Source organism: Myotis daubentonii, chromosome 14 (assembly GCF_963259705.1).
Source record: "Myotis daubentonii chromosome 14, mMyoDau2.1, whole genome shotgun sequence".
Lineage (NCBI taxonomy): Eukaryota > Metazoa > Chordata > Mammalia > Chiroptera > Vespertilionidae > Myotis > Myotis daubentonii.
The window spans coordinates 55,262,018-55,289,367 of record NC_081853.1 but is presented as its reverse complement, the minus strand read 5'-3'; the positions used below and the strand labels follow the sequence as shown (position 1 = coordinate 55,289,367).

General features: G+C 48.4%; 1 protein-coding gene across 1 annotated transcript in view; it reads right to left on the bottom strand.

The window, feature by feature from the left end:
• The window catches only part of CNTN6 (contactin 6), a 157,586-nt gene that overhangs the window by 66,069 nt on the left and 64,167 nt on the right, over window positions 1-27,350 (bottom strand). Inside the window, 4 exon segments of the mRNA XM_059664557.1 lie at window positions 181-283; window positions 2,390-2,593; window positions 10,919-11,014; window positions 23,637-23,812. Coding sequence (XP_059520540.1) covers window positions 181-283; window positions 2,390-2,593; window positions 10,919-11,014; window positions 23,637-23,812 — 579 coding nt within the window.

The following is a 27,350-nucleotide window of genomic DNA, read 5'->3' as shown; positions in this document are numbered from 1 at the left end:
CTGCAGCCCCATCATTTTCAGAGTATTTGGCATTTTGCTTAAATTCCAATCAGAAACTTTCTCATTCCCCCAGCATTTGAAATCTGTTTGGTAATTTACCTTAGAGCAATGTCTGAATAACAAAAAATTTTTTTGTTTTTCTTAATTAAAACACCATGAAACAAAACAAAACAACCTTACTTTCCAAGGGCAAAGCATTCCAGTTTTACAGACGAATCCTTTGTGGCTTGTATAGTGTCAGGAAAACGCACTTCGATCTTTGGTTCATATTCCCCCATCACACCTGTTAAACATCAAAAGAGCTAGCAGCATTCTGGAGAACAGAAAACAGAAGTTTCCCATGAAGTCGATGCTTCAGTAACCAACATCGGATGTTTTGTCCTTCAATTAACAGTACGTTTCTATGTTTTCATGACTGACAGGGAGCAAGAGAAGATCATGATACTGTTCAAGGGGTTCCGCACTCCCCTCCCCTGAAAATCAAATGCCCAGGACATGGAAGTGTCAGAAAAGAGGCATCCGTTTCCCTGGGTCCCCCATCAGCATCATGAGAAGAATTCCCGTCACCGGCGGAGAACTGAACACAGCATCTAAGATGCGCCTGGGTGACCACGGACGTCTCCCTTAGCGAGACCCAGCTCTGTCTCCCTTGGTGGGACTCACGGGGACCAGGTCGGTTCAGGAATAAGGAAATTTTCAGCTAACAAGGTGAGAGGTCTGAGGCAGCACCCCTCAATCCAAAATCTCAGCATTTCTGCAACAAAGCCTGTGCCGTGATCGCGCTAGTTGGGATAAAAAAAAATTAGTAAATATTCTGATGTCACTTTATTAAGTGCTTACTGCTCAATAGGTTTGCTCTACACATATAAGAATGTTTGCTTTGATAGTTTTTGAGTGTCCAGTAAGGCGTTGTGGGCAGGGGCTAGGTTGAGCGTGAGACCGCCGTCTGATTGTTGTAAATATGCCCGCTGCCAGGTGAGCTGTGACCAGCAGCGACGTGTCTCTGCTCTACCCTCATAGGTTTCGTTCATTTAACCGAGGACACACCGAGGTTCTTAATAACAGTTTGGTTACTGTTTTACTGGAGTGATAGGTTCCTAAAATAAGCAGTTATTGGTGGCCAGTACAATTGAACCAAAGGCAAAAATTACAAAACACGTGGCCATAGAAATACCTCATTTTTAGGACGTTGGTCATTCTGAACATTCAAAAGGGTCATGGGTAGAGCACTACGTTACTCACCTACCTGGGTGGGTGTCATACTTTCCATCCTCTTGACATCTGCTCTTTCTTGAGTGACAACTTTTACTATATACAATGCTCCTGATCTCTTGTTATCATGAATGTGTTGAAGGGAGAGAGGGGTGGGAGAAGAAGGGAATTAAGAAGGGGAGAAGCAGAAACTAAGGGAAACAGAAAAAAGTGGGGAAACATAGTAGAATTTCTATGCATGTTGTTGACCTGAAGGGAGACATCCGACTCATGGATAAATCTAGTGGTTGCTAAGTTCTGAATGGAGACCATGAAAACCTGTTGGGCAGTCAGTGATTATAAAAGCTCTCTCCTGAGAACTGCCTGCATGCAGCCAGTTTCAGCACTTGGTAGCCATCATTAGCATTATATTCTTGCTTTTGCTAAACTCCTCCAAGAGGAGATAAACTCTGTGCCAATTCCAGAATCTGAACATAAAATGCAGCAGCCGACTTTCTGTGGGCACCTCTCCCACTGTGCATGTTTAATTAAAGAATCTGCTGGAGGATTTTTCTACTTGGATGACTTCCTTACGTTTTCCATCCTCTCAGTCTTACACCGGCGATGACTTGATTAAGCTACACAGCTCATCTGAAGTGTGTTTCTGGGCAGACAAGCGTTAGCATGCATCTTGCGTCTCATTCCTCTTTGCAATGCTCATAACTAATGTTGGCTCTCTCTTCCCTGGAATGTGAATTTTCCCTCCTTTTGACAGTCAGGTTAATAAAGGGTGAACAAAAGAGACAAAGATGGAAAAGAAAGGCACCAAAGGAAAGCTGTTCATTAAAAATATAACAATTCAATTAATAAGTTTGGCAGTACCCACGCATGTATACACACACCTACTCCCCAAATAGCGTTTTTGACAAAATACTCCCTAAGCAAAGCAAAGCAAAGCAAAGCAGATGGATTACAGTGCCCGAGAAGAGATGGCATTGTATAGCCAGAATCACATATATGGCATCACCTGGGTGAGTTACAGAATCTTTTTATGTTTGTGATGGTCATCATAGTTGTGAATGGACCCGGGGCTCCTAGATGGTGTGGCTGCTCTGGACCAGAGGGAAGCAGAGCGCTCACAGACCTCCCAGGCTTAGCCACCGACGGAGCGCACCCCCAAGAGAGCCCATCCCCTTACCATCAGGCCGCTGCACCAGGGGCGTGGGCGGGCCCCGGACGCTTCTCCGCGCTTCCCTGTTTGTTACGAAGCAGGTGTAGTTGCCCACATCGGACGGCTCCACTTTGGCGATGTACAGGTTGCCTGTCTCTTGAGAAACAAACCGCCTGTTGTCCTCCTGGACGTGCAAAGGGTTATCGTTGAAGGTCCATGCGTAAGATAAATCTGGAAAACAGGAAAAAGACCTCGTGTCCTTACCAGGCTCCTCCTTCTCTGAAAGTTCTGTGCCCTCCTTATCCATGATGAGAATAAGATCCCGCCCCTGTTTGTCCCGTGTGTCTGTGGTCCTGGTGGAACAGTAACATTCTCCTCTATTCAGATGTAGCCCAGTTTGGATGACACATCCTATGGTCACCCTGCCCATGATGGCCAGAAGGCAGAGGCAGGAGCTGGAGCCAGTGGGGATGTCAGAGTGCTGTTTGACTCCTAGAATAGGGAAGGTCCATGTAAAGGTCAGAGCTGCAGCTGAGCTGTGAGCAATGCGCTCACCATCTGTGGTGACCAAGCAGAGGACGGACTAGCATCGCTTGAGACGTTGCAAGATTTCTCTTTGCAGAGGTCGGGAGGTTGAACCCATGTTTCTGTGAATGGCCTACTCTGCCCTCTGCCTTCCTTTGACACCCCCCCTAAGAGTCTGTGCCTTACCAAGAATGGGCAAATGCAAGTCATTTCTTATTTCTTTTAACACGTGCTCTGAAATCCTCGTCCATTCCCAGTTACCAAGTCTTTGTTTTCTTCTGCAAGTCCCCCCTGGCACCCTTCATCATCCCAAGGGGTCTCTTGTCTCTAAGGTTCTTTACTGATGCCCTTTGCTGCCTCACGCCCAAGCCTCTTGCTTTGTCTCCACCAAAAAAGGGGGTTCCAAGGGATTTTGTTGGAAACCACAGAGCCAGCTAGATCGTCAACTTTCCTTCAACATAAAGAGGACAAATGTAGTTCAGATTCCCCAGGTCTCAGGGACTCCTCATCTTTGAACTTTTTGTGGAACAAAGATGCTCTTGAGCCAGTGTCCAGGCTGTGCTGAGCTGAGGGGGTCTGCGGTCAGTGCCGCCGAGGGAGAGGAACCAGCGCCCGCTCTCTGAAAGCCAAGGTCACCCCTTTCCCGTAACAGAAATAACAGGTTGACGCTTCTTGTGCCTCCAAATCATTATTTCCTATACCCTGTAATCTTGGGATCTGAGGCCGTAATTCCCATCTCTCCCTTGGGAATTCATTGTTACCTTAGCTGCTAAAACGTTTCGACCTGCTCCTATCTGTAGTATGTCCTTCAAGAGTGGAACTTGTAGGAGCTCCTGCAAGACTGCGGTCCAGAAATAGGGATGACTCCATAAAGAATAATAACCACAAAAAAGAGCTCTAATGAGAGGGTGTGGATGTCACATTGTTGATACGAGGGAGAAGGACGAGGATCTAGACCCTTCAGACGCCACATCCTTTGCTCCCTCCTCCAGTACCACCTCTCTTCCTTTCTTTGTTTCTTTGATTCTCTTTTTGTGGGTCAGGGCTTGCCATGGCTACCCTCCCTCACCCTCAGGCTTCCTTCAAACCCCCAAGCTCCGGGCATACCCAGCCCTTCTCACATGTGGGATGACTGGGCCTCACCTCCTACTCCACCCCCCTCAACACTGCCTGCCCTGAGCTCAGTGTCTCAGAATCTGGTGGAATCGAAGGTTAACCTGTCACTCAAAATGACATGTCTATAGCCAATATTAGCAGGGAATGGAACACATCTGTGAAACCCCTAACAACTAATTCTCTCCAAAACAGCCTGTCTAGAGCAGAGATCCTAAAACTTGAGTGTGCACCCGAACGGCCAGGAGGACTCGGTAAAACCCGGACTTCTGGGCTCTGCCCCATGAGGGCTCTGTCGGTGGGAGGAGCCAGATTGTCAGGTTGGATCAAATGATTGAATGTATAACCCTCTGCTGGGACCTGACCTTTAGACCATTTCACAACGACATTCCCTTTCGCTCAGACCACATTCCACTGGCCAAGACCAGTATCTTTCCCTTCAGGACCCACCCAGAGAATTCTCCACCCACAAAAACCCCGCCTAGAGTCCTTTAAAATCTCTGACTCCCTGTCCCTGGGGCTGTCGCCATTTGGGGGCTCAGCCCATCTGGTCTCCAGATGACCTGATAAGGTCATAATTCTTTACTCCTCCTGGCCTCGGGCATTCCTCCTTCTGGGACACCAACACAGATAATCCCACTCCTGACAATTCCCAGGTGCTGCTGCTCTGGGCCCCTGTCTCCACGTTGACAATTGCCTACATCAAGGCCAAACTCCATCTCCCCTGCAGGAGCACCCCCAGAGGGAAGCCCTGGACTTGGGGAGATTGGGGGCCCTGTGGTCCTGCCTCTGGGAGCTGTGGGGCTTGGAGAAGAGCCTGTTCTCAGTACAGAAGTTCATGGACTGTCCGGGACGGAGAAGGCCTGAGAGGCCTTCCCCCGCCCCCCCCCCCCACCACCTCCTTGTGGTCCAGAGGAGCAGGCCAAGGGGAGATGACCGTGCCCGTGGCCACTGCAAGCCAGGGGCCCTGGCTGCCCGTCTGTGATGGCTGATGCAGTCACATGGTCCCTCCCCCGGCTGCCTCTGCCCCTCCATCCACACAGCCCGCCTTCAGGGGCCCTCATCTGCTTGGTTTCATCAGCAGCCACTGCGCGCTTAATCTGTCTATTTTTTAATAGGGCAAGAAAAAACCCTCTGCAAATTGGAAGTTTAAAATCCTTCCCATTTGGCTTTCCTTAATTAAATGCATAATTCATGAGCCACTTTATTTGAAACCATTGCATTTTTAAATATCCCTCCCCCGCCCCCGCCCACACACCCCTCCCCCCCTCCCCCATCCTCGCCATCCCTCTGTTATTAATGGTCCCGGTGCCGGTCCAGGGATGACTCAGCAGTGGCGTTGGAGCCTGTTGGTAATCAGTCCAAAGCGCCCCGACAACAGCCTCCACGGTTTTATTATTGGAAATGGCAGCTCGGCAGGAGGCAGCTGCAGCCTCCCTGGCTGCTCTCTCGAGCATGCACAAATCCCATTTCCCGAGCACCAGTGTGTTTTGACATCTTTTACAGCCTTATATCGTGTACTGTGATATTTAAAATACAAACACGGAAGATACGTGCAATTATACCCATTACAGGGGACGCGGTTTTTATTCGAGAGGAAGCGAGGCGCACGAAAGAGACCAAGAGCAGGAGCGCTGACCCGGCGGCCTGCTCCTGGCTGGAGGCATAGCGCTCGGATTCAGTGGGAACCCCCCCTTTGGAATATTCCAGAGTGAATGTACTTTACCGCAAACCTTGTGCATGGCTCTGGGGTTAGACGTGGCAGGCTGTCGGCGGTCAATCACGGTGATGCTAGCTCAGTCGGCAAAGACCTAATCCGAGGAAAATCATTCCTCTTCTGGGCTGAAGTCGTTAATATCGGTGCTAAACCGGAAAGCGGCCGCACCTTTACGACCACTTCGACTGGAGTCCCCATTTGTCCTGTAGTTACTGCGGGGCCACCTGCACTTCACACGCCATGATGCACGGGCCTCCTGGCTGGAGTGGAGCCGGCCGCCGTGGGGTCCGCAGAGGGGCATGCGGTTTAGGCCAAGGCCTCTGAGTCCAGGTTCCAGAGGCCCGATTGGGTGCTGGCTGAGCCTACTGGACAGGAACAAAAACTCAGCCTGATTCTGGGAGCTGCTGGGAACCTCCAACTTGAAGAAGAGGCCGGTCCTGGAAGGCAGGCCCTTGCTCCCCCGGATGATGTGAGGGGGGCTCTGACAAGGGCTTCTAGCAGGGGTGATGTTTCCGCCAGGAAATGCTTGGCAATGTCTTTAACATCTTTCACTCCTGCTCTTGAGACTGGGAGTGGTTAGAGGCCAGACAGGCTGCTGAACACCCGCAAGATGCAGGGCAGCCCCCACTGCGGGGTTACCGCCCCCTAGTGGTCAACAGTGGCGAGTGGAGAAAGCCTGGGCTATGGTGTTGGTAACAGGCTATAAGGTGGGAGTTCTGTCCCATGTGCTGGGCAGTAAGGAAAACAGCCTTACTGGGAGCGAATGAGAGGCTGACAGTGGGTAGAGGGGTCCAGAGCTGGGGCCTGGAGAAGGAACTCCGGGTTATGGGTCGGTCACATGGATGGGGAAGCCATGGTAAATTAGTCCACCTCTCTGGCAGTGTTTACATATTCTCCAGTAGGGATAAGAGCATTGGTTATCTCTTACATGCTTTATCTAGCACGTATGTGTCTGTGGGGGGCCAGATGGTGCCAAATGAATTAGATAGTGGAATACATGCAGTGCTGTGCAGACAGGGTCTCCTTGAACTCCAGACACATGATCTTGATTGCAATGACACTAACCTTTTTAACATAATCACTCAATGTGTAGAATGGGGAAAATTTCCAAGAAGTGTTGCATGGGCTAAGGTATGCCCAGCGCTGTGCCCAGTGTACAGTAGGCACCCATTATTCTACCCAGTCACATGGTGTTAACCACCACATATCTATGCTAACTCCCAAATGTAGTTCTCCAAACCAGATCTCTCTCACAGCCACGTAAATCCAGATGCCTGCTCAGATATGCCACTCATACCTACCTGACCTCTGAAAGTGAGCATGTCTCAAACAAACTCCTGATCTCCCCAGCCCCAAACCCGCTGCCCCTTTTTGGGGTTCCTCTGGGTGAATGGCACTCCTCCTTCCAGCTGTTGACAGAATTCTAAAATGACCCGTTGACCCTTGTGAACGGGGTCAAATGTCCCTTCTGTGAGCAGGTGATTAGGTTCGGGTTGGTTCCACGGCACAGGTGACGTGGAGAAAGGGGCCTGACCTTTGGTGACCAGGATGCTATCAGGTGAGTCTGGCACCGGGCGAGGCTCCTCCTGGCTAGAGGTCTAAGTCACCAGAGGGAGGTGATGTCATGGAGAACCTCTGCTGCTGGTCTTGTGGATGGAGGGGCTGAGGCGAGAAACGTGGGAGCATCTGGAAGAGGACAGTGGCCCTGGACATCCGGCCACAGGACGTGGGGACCTTAGTCCTACAACTGCAGGGACCGAATCCAGTCAACAGAGGGAATGAGGGATTGAGCTCAGATGTGGGTTCTTCCTCAGACTTTCCAGAAAAGAGTGCCATCCAGTCATGACCTTGGTTTTATCCTTGTGAGAACCTGAGCACCGAGCCCAGCCCCATCCTGTGGCTTCTGACCACAGAGCGAACTGTTCTAATAAGTGGGCGTTGCTTGAAGTGCTTGGTAGTTTTTTACATGGAGATGGAACACCCTCACCCATCTGTCTATCTAGCATCTGCCTGTCTGTCTGTCTGTCCATCCAACCTGAACCTCCCTACTTGCTAACCCAAAGGCAAAAGACAAAGACAGAAAACCTCTCTCCAGGGCTCTAGAGTTGGCCCACTGTAAACTGGTTGTCTATTCATCCGATTTGAAGGTTATCCAGCCAACATGTTTCTCTTCCTTCTCGAAGCCTTTCTTGGCACAACTCCCCTTCCCACGGCGGTGAGGAAGGGAAAGGCAGGATAAGGAGCTGTTTTAAATGAGTCACTGAAAGACACTCCCGGGCTCTCGGCGAGTCTGGAGGTGTGAGCGTGCGGATGGGATGAGCAACCTGAGGTCTGTGTGTGAGACGGCGCGTCTCCCAGCCCCCGGCATCGCTTGACGTCAGAAAGTCCCGGGTTGTCGTCTTGCCTTATTTAAGGACTGAGAAACGACGTTCTGAGTGCCTCCGAGTGTCAGTTTCCTCATTTAAAAATAATAGTTATGAACTATTGGAATAGTGGAACTAGGATGTGAAAGGGATGCCATTCTGGTGCTTGCTCAGGGGAACAATTGGCAGCTATTATGATGAAGATGATTAGTAATACTTTCTCCCTCTAACGGATTGATGACTATTTGTATAGTTGGGTCAAAAGGTGTCTGTCACTACCTCCTCAGTTTTGACCCGGGAGAGCGATACAGAAGAGAAGAACACAGTCCAAACTCCCTGCCTTGCAGGCACCAGGGAGCCCAGGGCTGTCCCAGAATCGAGGCTGAAACTCCTTCAATTCCCGGGTGAGGTCAACATCGACACGTACGTGTGGAGTCCTGGTCCCGCCTTACAGAGGCCACGGTGGCATCAGGTACCGGGCAAGCTTGCCGTCAGCTGCATGCACAAGGGTCAGTTACTCAGCTCTCCACCTTCATTTAAGGCCATCTGGGCAGGTCTGAGGTATGGTCTCAGGGCTTTGCAAGAGGGCGCTGTACCCAGGAAGCCTGGCTTGCATCCAAGGTCAACATATTCTTTAATGTCCTAGGGGACGAGGTGGGACGGGAGGCCTCTTGCCGGGCTGCGTTTTTAAGCTGTGACATTGACTGACGCACAGCTTACATTTCTGTTCTCCTTCTTTAAACAAAGTTGAAAATAATCTTTGATAATCTTCGATTCCTCCAAGATTCTGACCAGAGTCAGAGCCTAAAGAGACCTGAGAGACAGATGTGACGAACAGATGTGGTGTCCCTGTCCTGTCACCTTAGATTATGGCACTGGGAAATGTCCTCATGCACCATCAGGGGTCCGCGTGCCCTGGAATAATGTTATTTCACCCCAGACAGCCTTCAAGACATTGTACGTGTCCCGTGATATTTCCGGTGAGCGGACTGCCATGCTACTCAGTAATAATATTGAATTAAAACACTGTCAAGTTGTAATTAATTTCCTCTCCTTTTTATATCTACATTTCAGAAGACTCCTGTAAAGAATGGAAATGATGGGAAAATCTTTTCAAGATTTTAAAGAAACATAATACGATTTGGTTTCATATTGGGGGAGAAGGTGCTTTCATTTCATTTTTTAATATCTGTCCCATCTGTTTTCCTGGTTCTCTCGTTCCAGAGTGAACCCGCTGTAAGAGAAGCAGGTGGTCAGAGGCAGCTGGTGGGGACCTGCTGGGGGCTGGTAGCCAGGCAGGTGGGTTAGACGCAAGGCCTCTCTGCCCACCAGCTGTGCGGTGGCCTTGGACCAGGTACCCGACCTCCCTCTCCCTCGGGGTTCTCATTGCAGAACAAGAGCCCCCCAGCCTCCCTGAGGCAGTGGCGAGGATGCAGGAGGTAATGCCTGTGCCGTGTTGGGAGCTGTGCTGTGAGTACTGCTGCTGTTCTTGTGCCAACTCTCACGCCCTCAGCACGACCGGGGGCTGTCCGAACGAGGTGACCCTGTGACATCTTCACACGCCTCCTCCCGGTTGGCTGTGGCTGGAGAATCTACCCAGTCGTGTGGAATGTGAGACAATGCAACCCCGGCGGAGGCAGAATCAGTGGGTGGCTTAGGTCGCTGGGATCCATTCCAGATAGAGACTGGCATTTGCTGCTTCAGCGCCCATCGCTGGAAGATGCTCGGAGTTGGTGCCATCCAACACACGCTGCCAATGGTGGGGAACGCTCCTCTCCCAACAGCTACTGTGATGTGGCCAAGAGGACTGTTGGAATGAGCTTCTCCACGGAGCCCACTCAGCAACGTGAATTAACAACCTCAGCTTTCAGTTTGGAAGGAAGCTCTGGTCCTTGCACTAATCAGCTTGCATCCGTGAGCTCACTTACCATGTGCAACAGCGATGGCAGCTACAGGCTCGGTTCTACCCACAAGAGAGCTGAGCCTGAAGAGGTGGGCGCAATGGTCCCTGCGGTGCGGGGACAGGCAGCAGATCACAGCGAGGCTCCCTGCCCCCACTGGGTGTCCTGCTGCATCTTAAGGACTGATTTGTTGAGTGGCTGCTTAAATCATTATTTTAAATGAAAGATTTGGATGAGGACTGTTTGGATGTGGGAACGATGAACCTGAAAGGCATCAAGGTCCTGGTAGGGGCAGAAATAGAATGTTGGGGACCAGCTAGAATTGCAAGAAATAGCAATCCTGCTCTGTTAACTGGGATTGCTTTGTTCTAATTAAAGAAGGCTCATTCTAACCTGGCTGGGAGGTGCAGGTGGGACCTGGGAGCTCACCTGGAAATGCAGCCCATCCTCCCCCTCAGGGAGCTGCCTATGGCCTTGGAAAGATTAACAACCTGCTGCAGAAACCAGAGCCACCAGCCCTTTGAAGACCCCCAGCCCTTGCATATCACTAAGCCCTTTGAAGGCCCCCGGCCTTTGTGTACCCGCAGGTCTTTGCAAATCTCCAGTCTGCATTACCTGTAAACTGCCCATTTGGCCTACTCTTTGCCTACTTCCCCATGTAATCTCTGTCCTTCTACCCAACATAAGCAGCTGGCTTTTGGTGGGGTGGAGAGAGCTGATTTTGTGGCTGCCCTGCTGCCCTCCCATGCTGCCGGCAGAATGGGAATAAACACTCATATATGATCCAACCCTGTCTCTGCTGAATTGGCTCCAGTAGTGACAGGCAGCCCGGACCCACTGATTGTCTGGTTACAGTCCTTTGCTTTGATGAGGCTCCCACTGGCTTCAGGACCTGACGTGGCCAGGTGGACGTGGGACCCCGGTCACCCCGCCGTACCTCCGAAGTGTGGTGGTGGCCCGCAGAGGAGCACCACGCCTTGACCTTCTCGGACGGACACCGCGCTTCTCGTTTTGGTCTCAAAGTCTTCGATATCTTGGAAAAGAAAGAAGAAAAGGCTTAGCATTAGTTATTTTGCAGAAAGAAATAAAAAACATTATAAGGAAGAATCTTAAACTATTTTGATCATTAACATAACTAATGAACGCTCCTCGTTGACGGACCAGAAGATCAATTTAAATACTCTGATTAAAGAGTCAGTAAGAAACACATGGCTTGACATCACTCACTATCTGTTTACTCCGTTCTCCCCGGCAGCCGGAAGTCCAGCGGGAAAGGAGGTGATATTTGGGAGGAAGAACAGGGGTTTGGAGGGTGAGTGTGCTCTACACGATCAAGGGAAGGACATGATGATTCAGGACCAGACGCTGGGGACGTCCTTGAAAATCCAGGAAAGTCAGGAAAGTCGTGAGCAGTGCCCCTGGGAAGGGCTGCCTTATAAGGAAGAAGAAACCCAGACAAAAGCTGTCCCTGCTGATACAAGATGGACCACAGAGGCGTGTGCTGGGTAGACATGGTTTTTTGGCAGTAGTTTTTGGCAGTAGTTTCAGATTTCTAGTGAAACCCACAGGAGAGTGTTGCGTGGGTCATTTGAGCAGACAGGAGGTGCAATAAGTAGACCTGCTTAGCAGAGCTGTTATGGAGATTAAAATGTTTAATCCCCATCATCAGCAGAGAATAAAGTCAGTACTCGATACCTTGATACGTGATAGCAACTTTGATTATGACGTGCCCAGTCATGAGGGCACGCCATTATATTTCTCTCTCAATGATGCGGATCTCAGATGCACAAATCCACAGATACAAGTTAAATAGCACACTTCAGTTCCAACAAAACATTTTGTAGATGAGTGATTCCATTTGAAGCACCCACACTGTTTGTCTCTCTTAAAATATTATTTCCCAAGTAAGTTTCTTTCTGTACACTTTGCTTTCTATTCATGAAAAGTAAGAGAGTTGGTCTGGCCAATGTGGTTCAGTGGTTGAGCATCCACCCATAAACCAGGAGGTCACCGTTCGATTCCAGGTCAGGGCACATGCCTGGGTTGCAGGCTCGATCCCTAGTAGGAGGTGTGCAGGAGGCAGCCAATCCATGATTCTCTCTCATCATTAATGTTTCTATCTTCCTCTCCCTCTCCCTTCTTCTCTGAAATCAATAAGAATGTATTTTAAAAACTAAGAGTTTGGTGAAATAGATGCAATAGTTCTGATTTTGTGAATGTAATAACTCTTACATATACTCTACTTTTAATAATAAACATACTTGACCAAGATGGACTCCATTCTCTTCACCTACACTCCCCTCCCTCCCCACCTGCTCTTCACCAGCTGCCACTTGGGTTACCCTAACTTAGGACCAGGCTTGCCTTGTGTGTTTCTTACAGAGGATTTCTAATCAAATATCCCCTTTCTCCTTAACCATAGGGACGCTAAGTAAGCCCACCTCTACGGGCACTGTGGCCGCAACTGCTGCCTTGACCTTTGAGTCCTTTGTGACTTGCTCCATCCCTTCAAACGTCACTCAGTAAGAACCAGGCAAACAGACTGTTTAAAATAAAAAAGCCAAAACATTGAACTATTGTTTCTACGTCTAGTAGTGATAACAGGGAGGAATATTAAGGTTTTCTTTCTTACTCTTGTCACGGAAAGGCTCCATGAAATTATTGTCATTACTTCGTAGTGGCCACAAAACCAAACACTGTCACCAAGGAGCTATGAGGAATCGGATGATTCTATGAAATGAAGAAGCTGTGGAGGGAGCTGCTCTATGACAGTGGTCCCCGCTTCCTGTCACATCAGTCATGCTCCCTGCTCGTCAGAAGCCAGGAGTTTCGATGGCACCACGGATGCCAGCAGGCATTGTGCCCACTTCCACGTGAACGGCACCCGCCTGCGCCCTCACTTCTCCATGCCGTTTAGGGTTGCCGTGGGGTTTCTATTCGCTACAGAAAAGGAAATCTGCTTCTCTCCAAAGTCAGTCAGTCCTGTGAGCTGTCAAACAGTCATTGGAAATGGGGCTGGTTTGCAGGTTTTAGTTAATAATTCAGATTTCAAAGCTGTGTAATGGCTCACAGAACAGAGACAAGACATAATTCCGCCTTGCTTCCAGGAGGGGCCGTTTCCTGTGAACATGCTGCGAACAAGATCTATTTTAAGTGTCCGACCCGGTTTTCAGCTTCCCCCCTGCTAGTAGGAAACATGGTGTAATTCAGACCATTCTGAGGCGAGGGCCACCGAGTTAGCAGCCGCCGGGGCATCCAATGAAATTTCCTTTGCGCTGTAAAATCATTAAGGACTCTAGATTAATATATATATATATATATATATATATATATATATATATATATATATATATATACTGATATAACAGAGGAAGGGAGAGGGAGAGAGAGAGATAAAAACATCCATGATGAGAGAGACTCATGGATCGGCTGCCTCCTGCACGCCCCACCCTGGGCATCGAGCCCACAACCCAGGCATGAGTCCTGACCGGGAATCGAACCGTGACCTCCTGGTTCATAATCAGTGCTCACCCACTGAGCCACGCCGGCCGGCCTAAGGACACTAGATTTGTTTTTCTACAGGAGAGGCCAGAGGGAAGAACCAGCTTCTATTTTTGTTCTGTCCTTTTTTGCTAAGAGAATACGGCTTAGGGCAAGCAAAAGTGCAGTCGCAAACAAGGCTCCTCTCCAAAGACCGGCAGGAAGTGCCTGACGAGGGCCCATAAACCGAGCCTTCCAGCATCACTGGGCCATATGCTCTCTCCTGGCGCCACCGAGGTGCAGGGGAGGGACGGGGGCCGCGGAAATGGCCTGAACATGAAGTCCAAGCGCTGCTGCAGATTGCGATGGCCAATCGTCAGGCGAATCCATTTCCCCAGCCGCCACGTGTGGGAATGAATCTCAGCATCATCCGAGGAGGAAAGCAGTGTTTGCCGCCAAAGCCTGAGGGCCACATCGGAGGACGTGCTCCTTGCGCTGGCCCAACGCAGAAGGAGGCACCGGGTGGCCAGCTCTCCCGCAGACGCTGGGAGGAAGGCTCTGGTCCACAGACCGGAACCAAGAGGGCGGCCGCTGAGCAGCCGGGGTAGGAAGTGCGCCTGCGCCAAGGAGGACCCGGACTCCTGAGCTGTGCGGAATCTGCATCCTGTTCATCGGCCCTGCCTCTACTTGCAGGTTTGAATTCCTTTATTTCTGTTTTAAATCGTTTCTTAATAGATCGAGAAAAACCACTCTGTGCCAGACACTCACGAGGAGTCCCTTTCATCCTCAGGGCGACGCCGGGACACGGGTGCCACCGTCACATCCACCCAGCTGAGGCGGAGGCTGCGGTTCCCGAGGACCAGCAGCTGCCGGAGGACATCGCTCCAGGTCAGGACCGGCGGAGTGGAAGGACGCAGTCTGGTTCCGAGCTCGCAGCCAGTCCAGCTGCTACCGGGCCCTCCTGGCCCCGCACCACAGAAAATTGGCACCAACTGTCACTCAGTGTTCAAAGGAACAAACAAATGCAAAAATTCAGTGCCTTTTCAGAGTTCCCTGAACTGGGGAAGACTGTAATTTTAGGTTTTAGAAATAGCTCTGTTTCTGATCGCCTCATTCCCCCAAATCCTTGGTTTCTCCTCTCCAGGTGTATTTCTCAGTTTATCCTGCAACCTGGCGTCTGTGTGGACAAGGTACTCAGTCTCTCAAGTTTTGAAAAAATATTTTTATTTTTATTGATTTCAGAGAGGAAGGGAGAGGGGGCCAGAGATAGAAACATCAATGAGGGGAGAGAACCATTGATTGGCTGCCTCCTGCACGCCCCCCACTGGGGATTGAGCCAGCAACCCAAGTAACCCAGGAATGGAACTGTGACCTCTGGGCTCATAAGTCAATGCTCAACCACTGGGCCTCAGTCACTCATCTTGCCCAACCTACAGAGACCGCCCCCCCATACACACACAAGCACACACATGTACACGTGCACACACACGCACGCACACACATGCTGTAACTGTGCTTGTGCCTCTATCAGTCTTACCGATTCAGTAAGGTGCTGCCTGAACACTTTACACCCAATATGAGATATGCAGGGCTGCCGCACTCCAGCCCCTCCCCTGTCATTCAGGTCTGAGAACCTCCCCCGCCCCCGTCTTCTACATTCTGGGATACCACCCTCTCTTTTAGGAGCAGGGAAAGCAAAATGCCCCCATGTTCCTCTTCAAAGGGGCCCTCTGCCGCCAGCTCTGGTTGCTGCCCTCGGAAATGGGTGGCTGTGCCCCAGTTCCCACAGCTCCTAAGTACAGGAAACAGACTTTAATTCTGAATGCTGCGGCTCTTGGGGGCATTTGCTGAGCCACCAGGCTAGACAAGAGGCTCTTAACCAGAGCTTCACCCAAGACGCTCACCCTGGGAGCTGCCCCCAATCAGAGGCGGTGCTCAGTTTCTCTCTCTCCGCACCTCGAAAGCAGTTTCAGTTCTCTGTGACTCTGAGGACGTGGAGTCTCATTTTCAGCTCTAAGGTTCTTCAGCCCTCCTTCTGGCTTCCCACCTGCAGAATACCATGTGACCTTCCAGGGTCTTTCTGAAAAAGGCTCAGCGTCCGAAGCTGGGCTGAGTTCCCAGGACAGAGGAACCCCGTCACCTTCAGCACGCAGGTCCCATGCAGAGCTATGGCCTGTGTTTGACCGACCGCAAAAGATTTTAGTGGGCGAGCAAGTGCTAGTACCCTGCACAGCACAAGGGGATGGTGAAAGACGTCAAGAAGAATTCTCGCGTTCTGCGTTAGTGGCACAGAAGCCCAAGAACATAAGCAGGTAACGTTAAATCAAAGCTCTCTTAAAGAACCGCACGACGCAAGAGTATGGTTATTCTGATTCCTAGCTCTCCATCATTCTGTCCCTTGGAGAGGAGAAACCAACATTGTTCATGCCAGTTTCCCTGGTCCTGGGTGGTTGGGAGGAAGCTGAAGTTCTTGGTATTGTAATTAATTTCCCAGGCCTCTGTGCAGCGGCACACAAATTTATCTCTACTCAGACCAGTTCCGTCTCCATCATTATTGTCTGTGTTTGTTACAGCGTCTGTGATACGATCCCATTTCCCGGGATCACTCAGTAACCTAACATGATATAACCTGATGCAGCACAAAGCTATTGTCAGATCCGGTAAAAGAGGCCGTAGCTAAGTCTCCGTGCGGGATGCCAACTTGGAGGGCTGAAGAAGGTGTTCTAAGTTTCTGGTGTCAAACCCATTTATCATCCAAGTCAGCACACCCAACATTTATTGGAGTAAAGGATTTTTATAAAAATTCATAAACCAGCGAGTTGCTTCCTGGCGTCCTGGGAATAATGAACGTACTGACACCATGTTCTTATGGGCTTTAGAAGGAAACAAGTAGAGCAACAGTGGGGGTGGCACAATCTTTTCTGTGAGCCCAGCATCTAGGTTTCCAGAGAGACAAGCACTTGATAAATAAAAAAAATGAAATTCTTAATTGGGGTATTAAAATAGGCATGTAAAATGGCATTTGCGTTTTGATGGACGCATTTGTCCAGTGGTGATAAGAGCAGTGACGCCATGACAGAGAAACGTGGCCGTCCCCAAGCCCCCACGCTGCTCCTCATCGAGTCTCATATTCCCTGTCCTTAAACCGGTGAGAGGCAGAAGCAGAGGGGACCGTGGAACGAGGACAGACTGCAGCCAGATAGTTAGCTAACATGTCAGAGTGGAGATCGTCGGTGCTTCCGAAGAGAAGAAATCTCAGTGAGTACACGCAGATTAAAGCAGCCACCAGTGAGCTCTGAACTTGGTGTGCTGCTGGCCTGGGACGGGCAGGAACACAGGTGTAGGTCAGGCTGGGGAGGGCGGCCTCCTGGGCACCAGCTGCTTGGGCAAAGCGAGCCTGACTTCCATGCCCTCCTACAACGGGCCTGCAAATTACTTGATCTTTGTCTGCGTCTATAAGATGGGTCTACAGTAACACCTACCTGTTAGTTTAGTTAAATGATATGAGATTTTTTTTAAAATATAATTTTATGGCTTTGAGAGGACGGGAAAGAGAGAGAGATGGCAACATCAATAATGAGAGAGAATCATGGATCGGCTGCCTCCTGCATGCCACACAATGGGGACCTAGCCCGCATCCTGGGCATGTGCCCTGACTGGGAATCCAACCGTGATCTCCTGGTTCATAGGTCCATGCTCAACCACTGAGCCACACCGGCCGGCCGGGCTGATATGGGATTTTAAGCACATCTTCAATGAACAATAAACGTTTGCGATCACCTTTGGCAGAACACAGCTTAAAAGTATTCTAAGTCTACCTGGAGGCTCTGCAGCCTAGGGTGACCCCTGAGCTGTAAATCTAGCTCCCTGCCTGTTTTCATAAATAAAGTTTTATTGGAACACAGTGACACCCATGAGTGTGTGTGGGGTTGCTTTCATCCTATGGCAGCGGCGACCTTGGCCTGCCAATCAAAGATCTTCCTATGTGGCGGCTTTTTCCAGAACAGATTTGCTGACCCTGCTCTGCCCGGACACCCACACCCCTGCAGACTAGGCCTCAGTCACGCCAGCCCAATGGATGTGTGATGCAGACCAGGAGGGCTCTGAGCAGAAATGAAAGGTCCCCTTCTCCCGGGTGGGTGGCCATGAGCAGAGGGACCGGAGTCCAGCTGGCCTGTGAGTCCTCAGGAGCCCAGGCTATGCGAAGGGCAGAACAGGGGGGAAAGTCGAGAAAGTTGAGTTTTCACAGATCTAATCCCCGGATACAAATGAAACTTCTTTTATTTGAAAAACGGAGCTGCTTCCACCGACACTTTTTTATTAAAGGTACTTATGAGCCCTCCTCTGATCGCTCCCACATAAACCATGCACCCCGGGCCTGGCCACCGCACACACACGCTTGGTGACTCCTCCAAAGAGAGATGTACCTGCACTACAGGAGCGACAGGGAAATAACCGTGCTGATTTCATTACTTTCTGTTCAATGAAATCCTTATTTTATTGCTAAGCGTTGACACTTCCACAACCTCCCCTCCCTTCCCTCTGGTCCCCGAAGAGCCAGCGGCACCGGCCGAGCATCACCGGGACCCTGGCGACTGCATCCGACGATTTACTGGGATCTTGGTCACGCGCTGCAATGAAAGTCGAGGAGATAAAAGGACCTTCGCCCACACTGCAGATAAAGGAGTTGGGAGAATAGCTTCTTTTTTTCCCCTCCTTTCAAAATATTAAACTTTATCCATCAGAACTTAACAGCTCTGGGACTAGAACTTGCTTTGTGGTTAACAATATCTCAATCACAGGATTTAGATACCTGCAGGGAGGGGTCTGGGATAAGGCTGGTGTAGGAAATGCGGAGGGGCGCCCACCAAGCCACATCAGGATAAAACAGAATGGATGGGACGGACTCACAGGCACCATCCCCTCATTGTCTCCAGCTCAGACACCCCGTTTGGTCCAGATGGCTGCCTTTGAAACCTCAGAATCTGACCAAGTCACAGGGAGAAAAAGTACCAGAAACTGCTAAGGTCTAGACAGGGCTGCCATGTTGAAAGTCTTCCTTTAGTTGAAAAGTGGGCTTTCTGGCCTGGCCGATGTGGCTCAGTGGTTGAGCACTGAGACATATGAACCAGGAGGTCATGGTTCGATTCCCCACTAGGGCTCATGCCTGGGTTGTGAGCTGGATCCCTGGGTTGCGGCTTGATCCCCAGTAGGGGGCGTGCAGGAGGCAGCTGATCCATGATTCTCATCATTGATGTTTCTATCTCTCCCTCTCCCTTCCTCTCTCTGAAATCAATAAAAATATATAAAAAACAAAGACACAAAAAGAAAACATTTACATTTAAAATGTAAAAACTATTTTTTCCCAGCAACTCAATTTCCTAGTAGCTACTTTAAGGATATGATTGGTCAAACAAGTAAAAGAATATATATGACACCATCCAGTCACATCTAACAAAATCCACTACCAGCCAATTATTTAGAATAGTACAGTAAAGTCATATAATCAGAGGAGATGCTTGAAGGACACCTGCCCCGGGGACACTCCAGAAGGGCAAGGCGCTCAAAGCTGGACGCCTGTGGATCAGTCAGAACCACTGCTCGTGCACTGCCCAATGCTGGGCTTACTGGACGGGGATTAACTTCATTAATATCCATATTTATGTTAATAGCCATAGTCAGGGCCCTCAGTCAGCCAGACTTGCCAAGAAGCAATGTCACAAATCCTGATGTTGACTCGGCCCCATTTCCTATCCTTTTTAATGAAATCTCTGGGGTTACTTTCTAAATGAACAGTGAGAACAGTACAAAAGCGGAAGCAGAGAGCATTCCAGAAAGCCGAGAGGCACCTGGCACGAGCCCGATCCCGGGCCCAGCTGTTTACATTTCATTACTTTTGCTTAAAACTGAAGGAATAATTAAAATAAATCCTCTGGGCTCCAGGGAGAAAACCCTAGTAACAAGGACTCCAGGAGCGCTTATGGATGGGCTTTCTGGAAGAATTCCACGAGGTTTCTATAATCTCCATTCATAAAAAGAGAATTGATTTATGCAAAACAGCTCATTAATATGCATGCAAGGTAGACCTCTCAAGTGGGTGATTCTAAAAAAGGGGAGAAGGGGATCACCCTGCAATCGACTTGTTAAATCAGGTCTGTAGACCTGGACTCTTTCTCATTTGCATTTCCCAATGCCAGGAGCAGAAAGATTGCCTGGGAAAACCGTATTTCTGCCAGGGATCACTGTTGGAAAACTATTGCTCAACCACGTTTCTCCTTGTTCTTTATTCCAGTGGAATTTGTTTTGTTTTTATTCCAGTACATTTGTTGTGTTTTTAAAGAAGTGCCTGCAGTTACACATTTGAGCAGATGTGCACATGCAGAAAATAGACTGTACTTTGCTTCCTGCCTCCACATGTGTCTGGCACATAGAAAGTGATCAATAAACATGCATGATTGGCCCGTGGGGATGGATAAGAGAATGGCCAAGTTAGAGTTTGGAACTGTGGATTAGCATCTGCATTTCCTCCTGAAAAAATGAGTTCAATGTTCTTTTTAAACTGGGGAAGGGTTTGCAAGGAGCCAGGACACCTATAGGAAGGGCTCTGCTTCCTCAGTTGTCAGGGAACATAAATCGCACTAAAATGAGATACTCTTACATATCCTCTCAAAACGCTAATGTTTCGTAAGACTCATCATAGCAGAATTGCCCAGAAAACATTGCTGGTAAAAGAATAAATTGATGAAATCACTATGGACAACAGTCAGTATTACCCTCTGAAGCTGTAGATATGTGTTCCCAAATAACTTGTAGTTCTACTCTATAGTACATGCAACAGAGAAATGTGTGCACAAATGTTCCAAAAGGCACATGTGAGGAGATTAACAAAGTTAATCATCCTTGTCTCTACAAACCATCTCAGCTTCCATTGACAGCAGAAGTCATTCATAAATTATAGTATATCATATGCAGTATAATGTATAATAAATTACAGTGTATACTATAGTATAGTAAAATATTATATACAATGGGAATGAATGAACTAAAGTTACCTGTAACAACATGAATGAATCTCAGAAATGCTGTTGGCTACAAAGCCAGACTCGAAGGCACATATATTGTATTGTTCATGTAAAATTTAAAAAGGCAGTGTTGCCCTAGCCTGTTTGGCTCAGTGGATAGAGTGTCAGCCTGCAGACTGAAGGGTCCCAGTTTTGATTCCAGTCAAGGGCACAGATCTTGGTTTCAGGCTCCTCCCTGGCCTGGGCCCTGGTCTGGGCTCTTACTGGAGGCAACCAATCGACGTGTTTCTCTCACATCAATGTTTCTCTCTGTCTTTCCCTCTCTACTCCATTCTCCCTATGGAAAAAAATATGTTCAGGTGAGGATTAACAATTTTTTTAAAGGCAGTATTTATTATAAATGTACAGGTCCAGAGAGTGGATGGAGGCTGATGGGAGTAGAACCTGAAGAAGGCGCCAGGGAGGGCCTCTTGGGTGGCAGCCACATCCTGTTTCTAGACGCGGCTACTAGTAAGTCGTGCTTTGCTGTCTGTTGACTGTCTTGTAATGTTCTCTCCGGCTGATACTACTTGGTAAGGACAGTACAGACATGAACACCTTAAGCCGTGGTGAACCCTTCCAGAGGTTGCCACCCAAACCTCTTTATTATTTATAGATACATCCAAGCCCTTGGTTCTCATTTGCTCTTTAGGTGACATTGACTATCTATGGATAGTAAATCCCAGAAGAAATGTCATTGGGTTCTTTAGAGCAAATGAGAATTTTGCTGTCATTTCTAACCCATCTTCTAAAACTCAACAGCAAAATCTCTAAGGGCCACGTTCATACTTCCAGCCCATATGTCCAACAGCATGGACTCATCAACAAGGGTATCGCTTTGTGTTTCTCTCTCAGCTCCACAAATTGGGATCTCTCCATTTTGAGAGAACAGACCCCTCACCTTCCAACAACCTCCTCTCCCACCTCGGCGCAGCCAGTGCAGCGTGAATGTGCAATTTTATTCAAATAGACCCAAAAGATTAGGTCCTGCTGAATGTAAGTAGAGGTGGGAGGTGAGAAAAGGCTTGGGTTTTGAAAGAGTATCATTTCTGATGAGGCACATAAATAGACGCCCAGCAGTGATGATGAAGGAAAAACGAAGATAAAGCGTTGGGTGATCTACTTCCCTGTTGATTTCAAAAATAAATATAATAGCGGCTCGCTGTAATTCAGCCACGCTACTTCTCAAAGTCCATTTGTTTGAGAAGTGAATTATTCTTAAAAGCAAAGACAGCTTTCTCCTGGGTATGATACCAGTTGGGGGTCACGTTATTATTACATTAGGAGGCAGTCGAATATTAAATTCATTGCAATGTTGTTTGGTGCTATTTCCAAAAGGAGAGTGAAAAAGTAATACTTTTTTTCAACTTTCTTTTACTTAAGAAACTCAAGAAAAAAATATTCCTTTGCCTACTTCATTTAGTTTCTTCTGTCCTGATGTACAAAAAAAAAAAATTAGAAGCCACCTAGCATTTCCATTTATAATAAGATATGTGTTACCCACTTTACACACTTCACAATTATCAGAGACTTTCCAGTTTCCAAATGTACTTTTTGGTGTTATTTTTAAAATTCTCCTGGGTCTTAATTTCTCTTTCAGATAAAAATGCACTTTATCACCATATCATCAGGATCGTGCTGAACTGGCTTTGCATTTCTTATAAAAAGTTAAGATATTCTACAGTGATCAGAGCCCACGAGGCTTTTAACATTTATTTCTAAATGTGAGGGTTTCTTTTTCCTTCTGGTGAAGACCTTAGACAAGAGACTGGAATGAAAATACTCCTCACCTTGAGAACACACATTCAAACCCATCTAAGGAGGCAGAGCGGCCTCTATGAGGACTTTCACCGGACACTTCGCCGCTGTCTGGGACTACGGTTTTTTATTCATGTGGATTCTGCTTTATTTCCTCCATCTACAATTAACACATATGTACATGTGTATGCTTATCTATTTCTGAATATACATATTCATATATACATATGTGTGTGTGTGTATATATTCACATACATGCAGTGTGTCACCAAAAATGTATACACACTTTGACAGCTGATTCCATTCCAATTGGAAGAAGAAATGTAATCTATTAAACACTGCCTTTATAATTATTCCAAGTGTGTATACATTTTTCAGAAACAAGGGCAGCCCCAAATGGCCAACATAAGGGGAACCTCCGTGTGTGGAGCAGGGTCTGAGGGACATAAGACCTGCAGGGGAAACAGACCGGGTTATTAACCCACACGCTGCCGAGAGCTGAAATCATTCCATGAGGTGGACTCTGCCCATATATTCTATGAATGAAGTTTCAAAGCGATTACCTGTTCAAAGTAACGGACAACAGGCCCTTTCCCTGAGCACTAGCCCCTGGGCCCCAGTGGGTCCCCTGCAGGGCTGGGGCTGGGGGAAGTGTTGCAGGGTGGGGGGTAGAGGGGCATGGCAGCCCGCCTCCTGCACCACCCACCTCAGCAGCGAGAATTACCTTCAAACCGGGCTGTCCCTGGATCCCACAGGGAACACTCCAGTCCCTGGCAACGCTGCCTATAAAGGATAGGAGACACTGTGTCTATTGCTCATCTGCTAATGCTCCCAGATGTCACCAAGGTAATTACTTGGGTGACATTTATGTGAGGCCGCTGGACAGTGTTCGGTTAATATAAAGTCTGCCTGCGGCAACCACTGTATTTCCACCTGCATCGCATCGTGGCCCGTGACCACGTCCCCGGGGAGCAGCCACCTCCCCAGGCACCCCTGCCCTCGGCCTCCCCTCCGCGGGCTCTGCACCCCAACGTTCAACACAGAGGACAAGGAGGAGGAGTAACGGAGCCTGTGTCTTTGTCTTATATTTCCATCTGGACGCTTAGAGCTGTTTCTAAATATGATCCCCGAGATGTAATAACAGTGCGAGTGTCTTCTTTTATTGAACCAGATTCCCTTTAACCCCGGGAGTCTGGATTCGCAAAACAGGCCATGAAAACGTTCGCCTCCGTAAATTCATGTTTGTTCTCAGACAGCAGTTGAACGGCAAAGCTGGATTTTCTTCTAAAATGAATATAATAAAAATACTACATTTTCATAATCACAGCAATTATAGATTTCCCCCCACAAACTCACATGCAAACTGGAGCTTCGCCTTCCGACTCAGAGCCGTGCCCAGCGGGTTGGTGGCCAGGCACTGGTAAGTGCCCGTGTCCTGGTCCCAGCGCGGGCTGCTGATCGCCAAGTTGCCTCCGTCCAACCGGTGGTGCGAACTCATGGAGAAATCCAGGTCTGTGCCATTTTGCCTCCACCTTCAAGGGGGAAAAATCAAGTTATAGTAATCATATAAAGAGTCAGCCACTATGTGTCATACACAACCTTTGTAATTCCAGGGATCGATTAGAAAACCCAGCATGGCTCCATGTGGAGACGGTCCTACCAGTTCCACCAAAGATAACTGTGCCCATGAGCTCAGCGAAATCAATAAGTAGGATATTTGAAAGATCTACTCTTGCCCGGCCAGCGTGGCTCAGTGGTTAAGCATCGACCTATGAACCAGGAGGCCACAGTTCGATTCCGGCCAGGGCACATGCCCGGGTTGTGGGCTTGATCCCCAATAGGGGGCGTGCAGGAGGCAGCTAGTCAATGATTCTCTCTCATCCTTGATGTTTCTATCTTTCTCTTCCTCTCCCTTCCTCTCTGAAATCAATAAAAATATTTTTTAAAACAAAGAAAAGAAAGATCTACGCTTTATGAATTACAACCATTCACCTAAATGAGTACAAAGAGGCAACAGAACCCTCAACATGAGAAAGAAAACGATCTGTCAAGAACACAGACCATCTTGCTCCTGGAGCAACTTTTCGAACAGCGTGACCATCCTGCTCACCCAGAGCTGACACTGTGAAATGAAACGTCAGGATGATTTAGGGAGAGACATGCGGACGAATGTGTTACAAACGGCCCGGGAAAGATGGCCAAGATCTCACAGTGCTGGGCGGAGGCCGATAACAACCCGACAACAGCCTGGTGGCCATGGAACACGCCTGTCCCTGTTGGTTTTTTCCTGGGAAAATTAATCACGCTGGAACCAGCTCCCCGGTGCTTGGAAATGCCAAGCTGTCCTGATACTGGGAACAGCACAGACAGGGCTCGAGAAGCTTTCAGTTTAGACAGCAAACTCTCTGGCTTAGTTATTACTGAGCAATCCTCTAGTCCAGTGGTTCTCAACCTTCCTGATGCTGCGACCCTCTAATACAGTTCCTCATGTTGTAGTGACCCCCAACCATAACATTATTTTCGTTGCTACTTCATCACTGTAATTTTGCTACTGTTATGAATCGTAATGGAAATATCTGATAGGAAGTATTTTCATTGTTACAAATTGAACATAATGAAAGCATAGTGATTAACCACAAAAAAAAATATGTAATTATATATGTGTTTTCCGATGGTCTTAGGCGACCCCTGTGAAAGGGTCGTTTGACCCCCAAAGGGATCGTGACCCACAGGTTGAGAACCGCTGCTCTAGTCTGTGAATTAAGTGGGAGGAAGGCCTCTCCATGCTTTATGTTTAAGAACCAGAAAATGCTCTGGAAATGCCCTTCAGTCATTTGAAGACAAGAGAATGCCCAGTGATTATCTCTAACTTCCCCCCTGGTACCCCCTAAGTTTCATCAACATATCCAGACATGTAGAAGCGTGGATATTTCATAGTTAGTGAGATTCATTACAAGGACACAGATGTGCGTATTCATATATGAATCATTTAGGAGCCTGGCCATGGTGGCTCAGTGGTTGAGCATCGACCTATAAACCAGTGGTTCAGGGTTCGATTCCTGGTCAGGGCACATGCCTGGGTTGCAGGCTTGATCCCCAGTAGGGGGCATGCAGGAGGCAGCCGATCAATGATTCTCTCTCATCACTGATGTTTCTATCTCTCCCTCTCCCTTCCCCTGTGAAATCAATAAAAATATATTTTAAAAAATGATTTCAGAAAACAGACATTTAAAGATGCTGAGTTTAGACAATCAGTCATTTAGGAAAAGAAGTGGATAGCCTTTCCCATGGAATAGAGCCAATTTCCAAGGATTCCTCCGGTCACACTAAGATCACACTGAACATGCATTGAGGGGCGGGGGTAGGGGGATGAAATGTAAGAAAGAAATCACATTTTACAAAATTCTTCCAAACAGCGCTGACCTTTTCAGGAGCACCCTAAAACACCCCATGGAGAGAGACGGCCAAGGTCTACCTCAGTGAAAGAAATACGGACACAGGTAACTCACCCTCGACCCCTGGGAAGTTCAGAGTCATTGACCCACCAACATCAAATCCATTCGAGCTTTTGGACAAACTCGTCACTTTTAACTCACTGACCCAATTCTGTGCACCTCAAGTTCTTTTCAATAAAAAGAGTTTGAAAGACAACAGTCAAAAATACTACATTTCACTTTGCTGAACTTCCTGCCAAATCTCTGTTCTTCCTCTTGTCCTCAACGTTAGGAGAAGCAAAGGGTGAAAAGTGTCCTCTTGGGGCATGTCCCACGTCCTCCCCTCTTCGGGGGTCACACAGCCTCAGGGCGCCTCCCGGCCATGTCTCGGGCCTCGGGCTCCCTTTCCTTTCAGAGCGAAGCAGACAGGGCCTGGGCTCGCCAGGTCCCCTTCGTTTGGAAATCAATCACTGGAATAAGTGCTGTCATCCTTACATGCTCCTAATTAAGCTCCGTAATTGTTTCTCAACACAAATGCAAAGTGCTGGGCTTTGCTGCAGCCAAGGAGGCTCTCGCAGTCACCCCATCATCATTCCCATCGCTCGGAGCAATGATTATCACACCAGGCACATAGACCGGCAGCGCCGGTGTGGGCGCCGTCCTAATTAATACGTCTGAATCGATGGAGAGAGAGGTGTATGAATGGATTCGAGTGGTGGTCGTGCACACGTTACGGATAGGGCTGCACACCCGGGAGAATGTTCCTACGATGCTGGTGAGGAAATGTGCTTTAGATGATTATTCTAAGCATCTAATTAATATCATACCAATCCCAGGAAACATAATGGATTCAAATTAAAATCTTGACCTTTTGCTGGAAACATTCTTCACTATTGAGACGTTAAGCCCAGAGTCAAGAATACGATGGTGGCGGCCACGTCTTTCTGTCTCCTTCCATAATGCAAGTGTGTGCATGTGTGTGTGTTTATAAGTGGGTGGGTGCGCGTGTGTGCATATAGTATGTACATGTGTGTGTGCATGCGTGTGTGTGGGTGGGGGCATGTGTATGTGTGCATGTATGTTTCAAAACTGGGCCTTGCTTTAGAACAGGGGTGGGGAACGTCTGGCCTACAGGCTGTGTAAGACCCGAGAAGTCACTGGATCTGGCCCTGCTAAGGCATTGGGGGTGAGCTCATTAAATGTTTGACCAAATGATCAATTTAAAAATGTTTGGCAAATTGTTAAGTGGAGAATTGTGTATGGCCCGCAAATGATGTTATAAATATCCAAATGACCCTTGGCAGAGAAAGGTTCCCCAGCCTGCTTTAGAAGTACACGAAGTGGAGTACTCCTTCACAGTGCCTGTTTCTGGGCTCATCCCTGCACCTCTGAAGAGAACTCCACAATCTAGGCCAGGGGTCCTCACACTTTTTAAACAGGGGGCCAGTTCACTGTCCCTCAGACCGTTGGAGGGCCGGACTATAGTTTAAAAAAAAACTATGAAGAAATCCCTATGCACACTGCACATATCTTATTTTGAAGTAAAAAAACAAAACGGGAACAAATACAATATTTGTATTTGCATGTGGCCCACGGGCCATAGTTTGAGGACCCCTGATCTAGGTGGTGAGCAGCC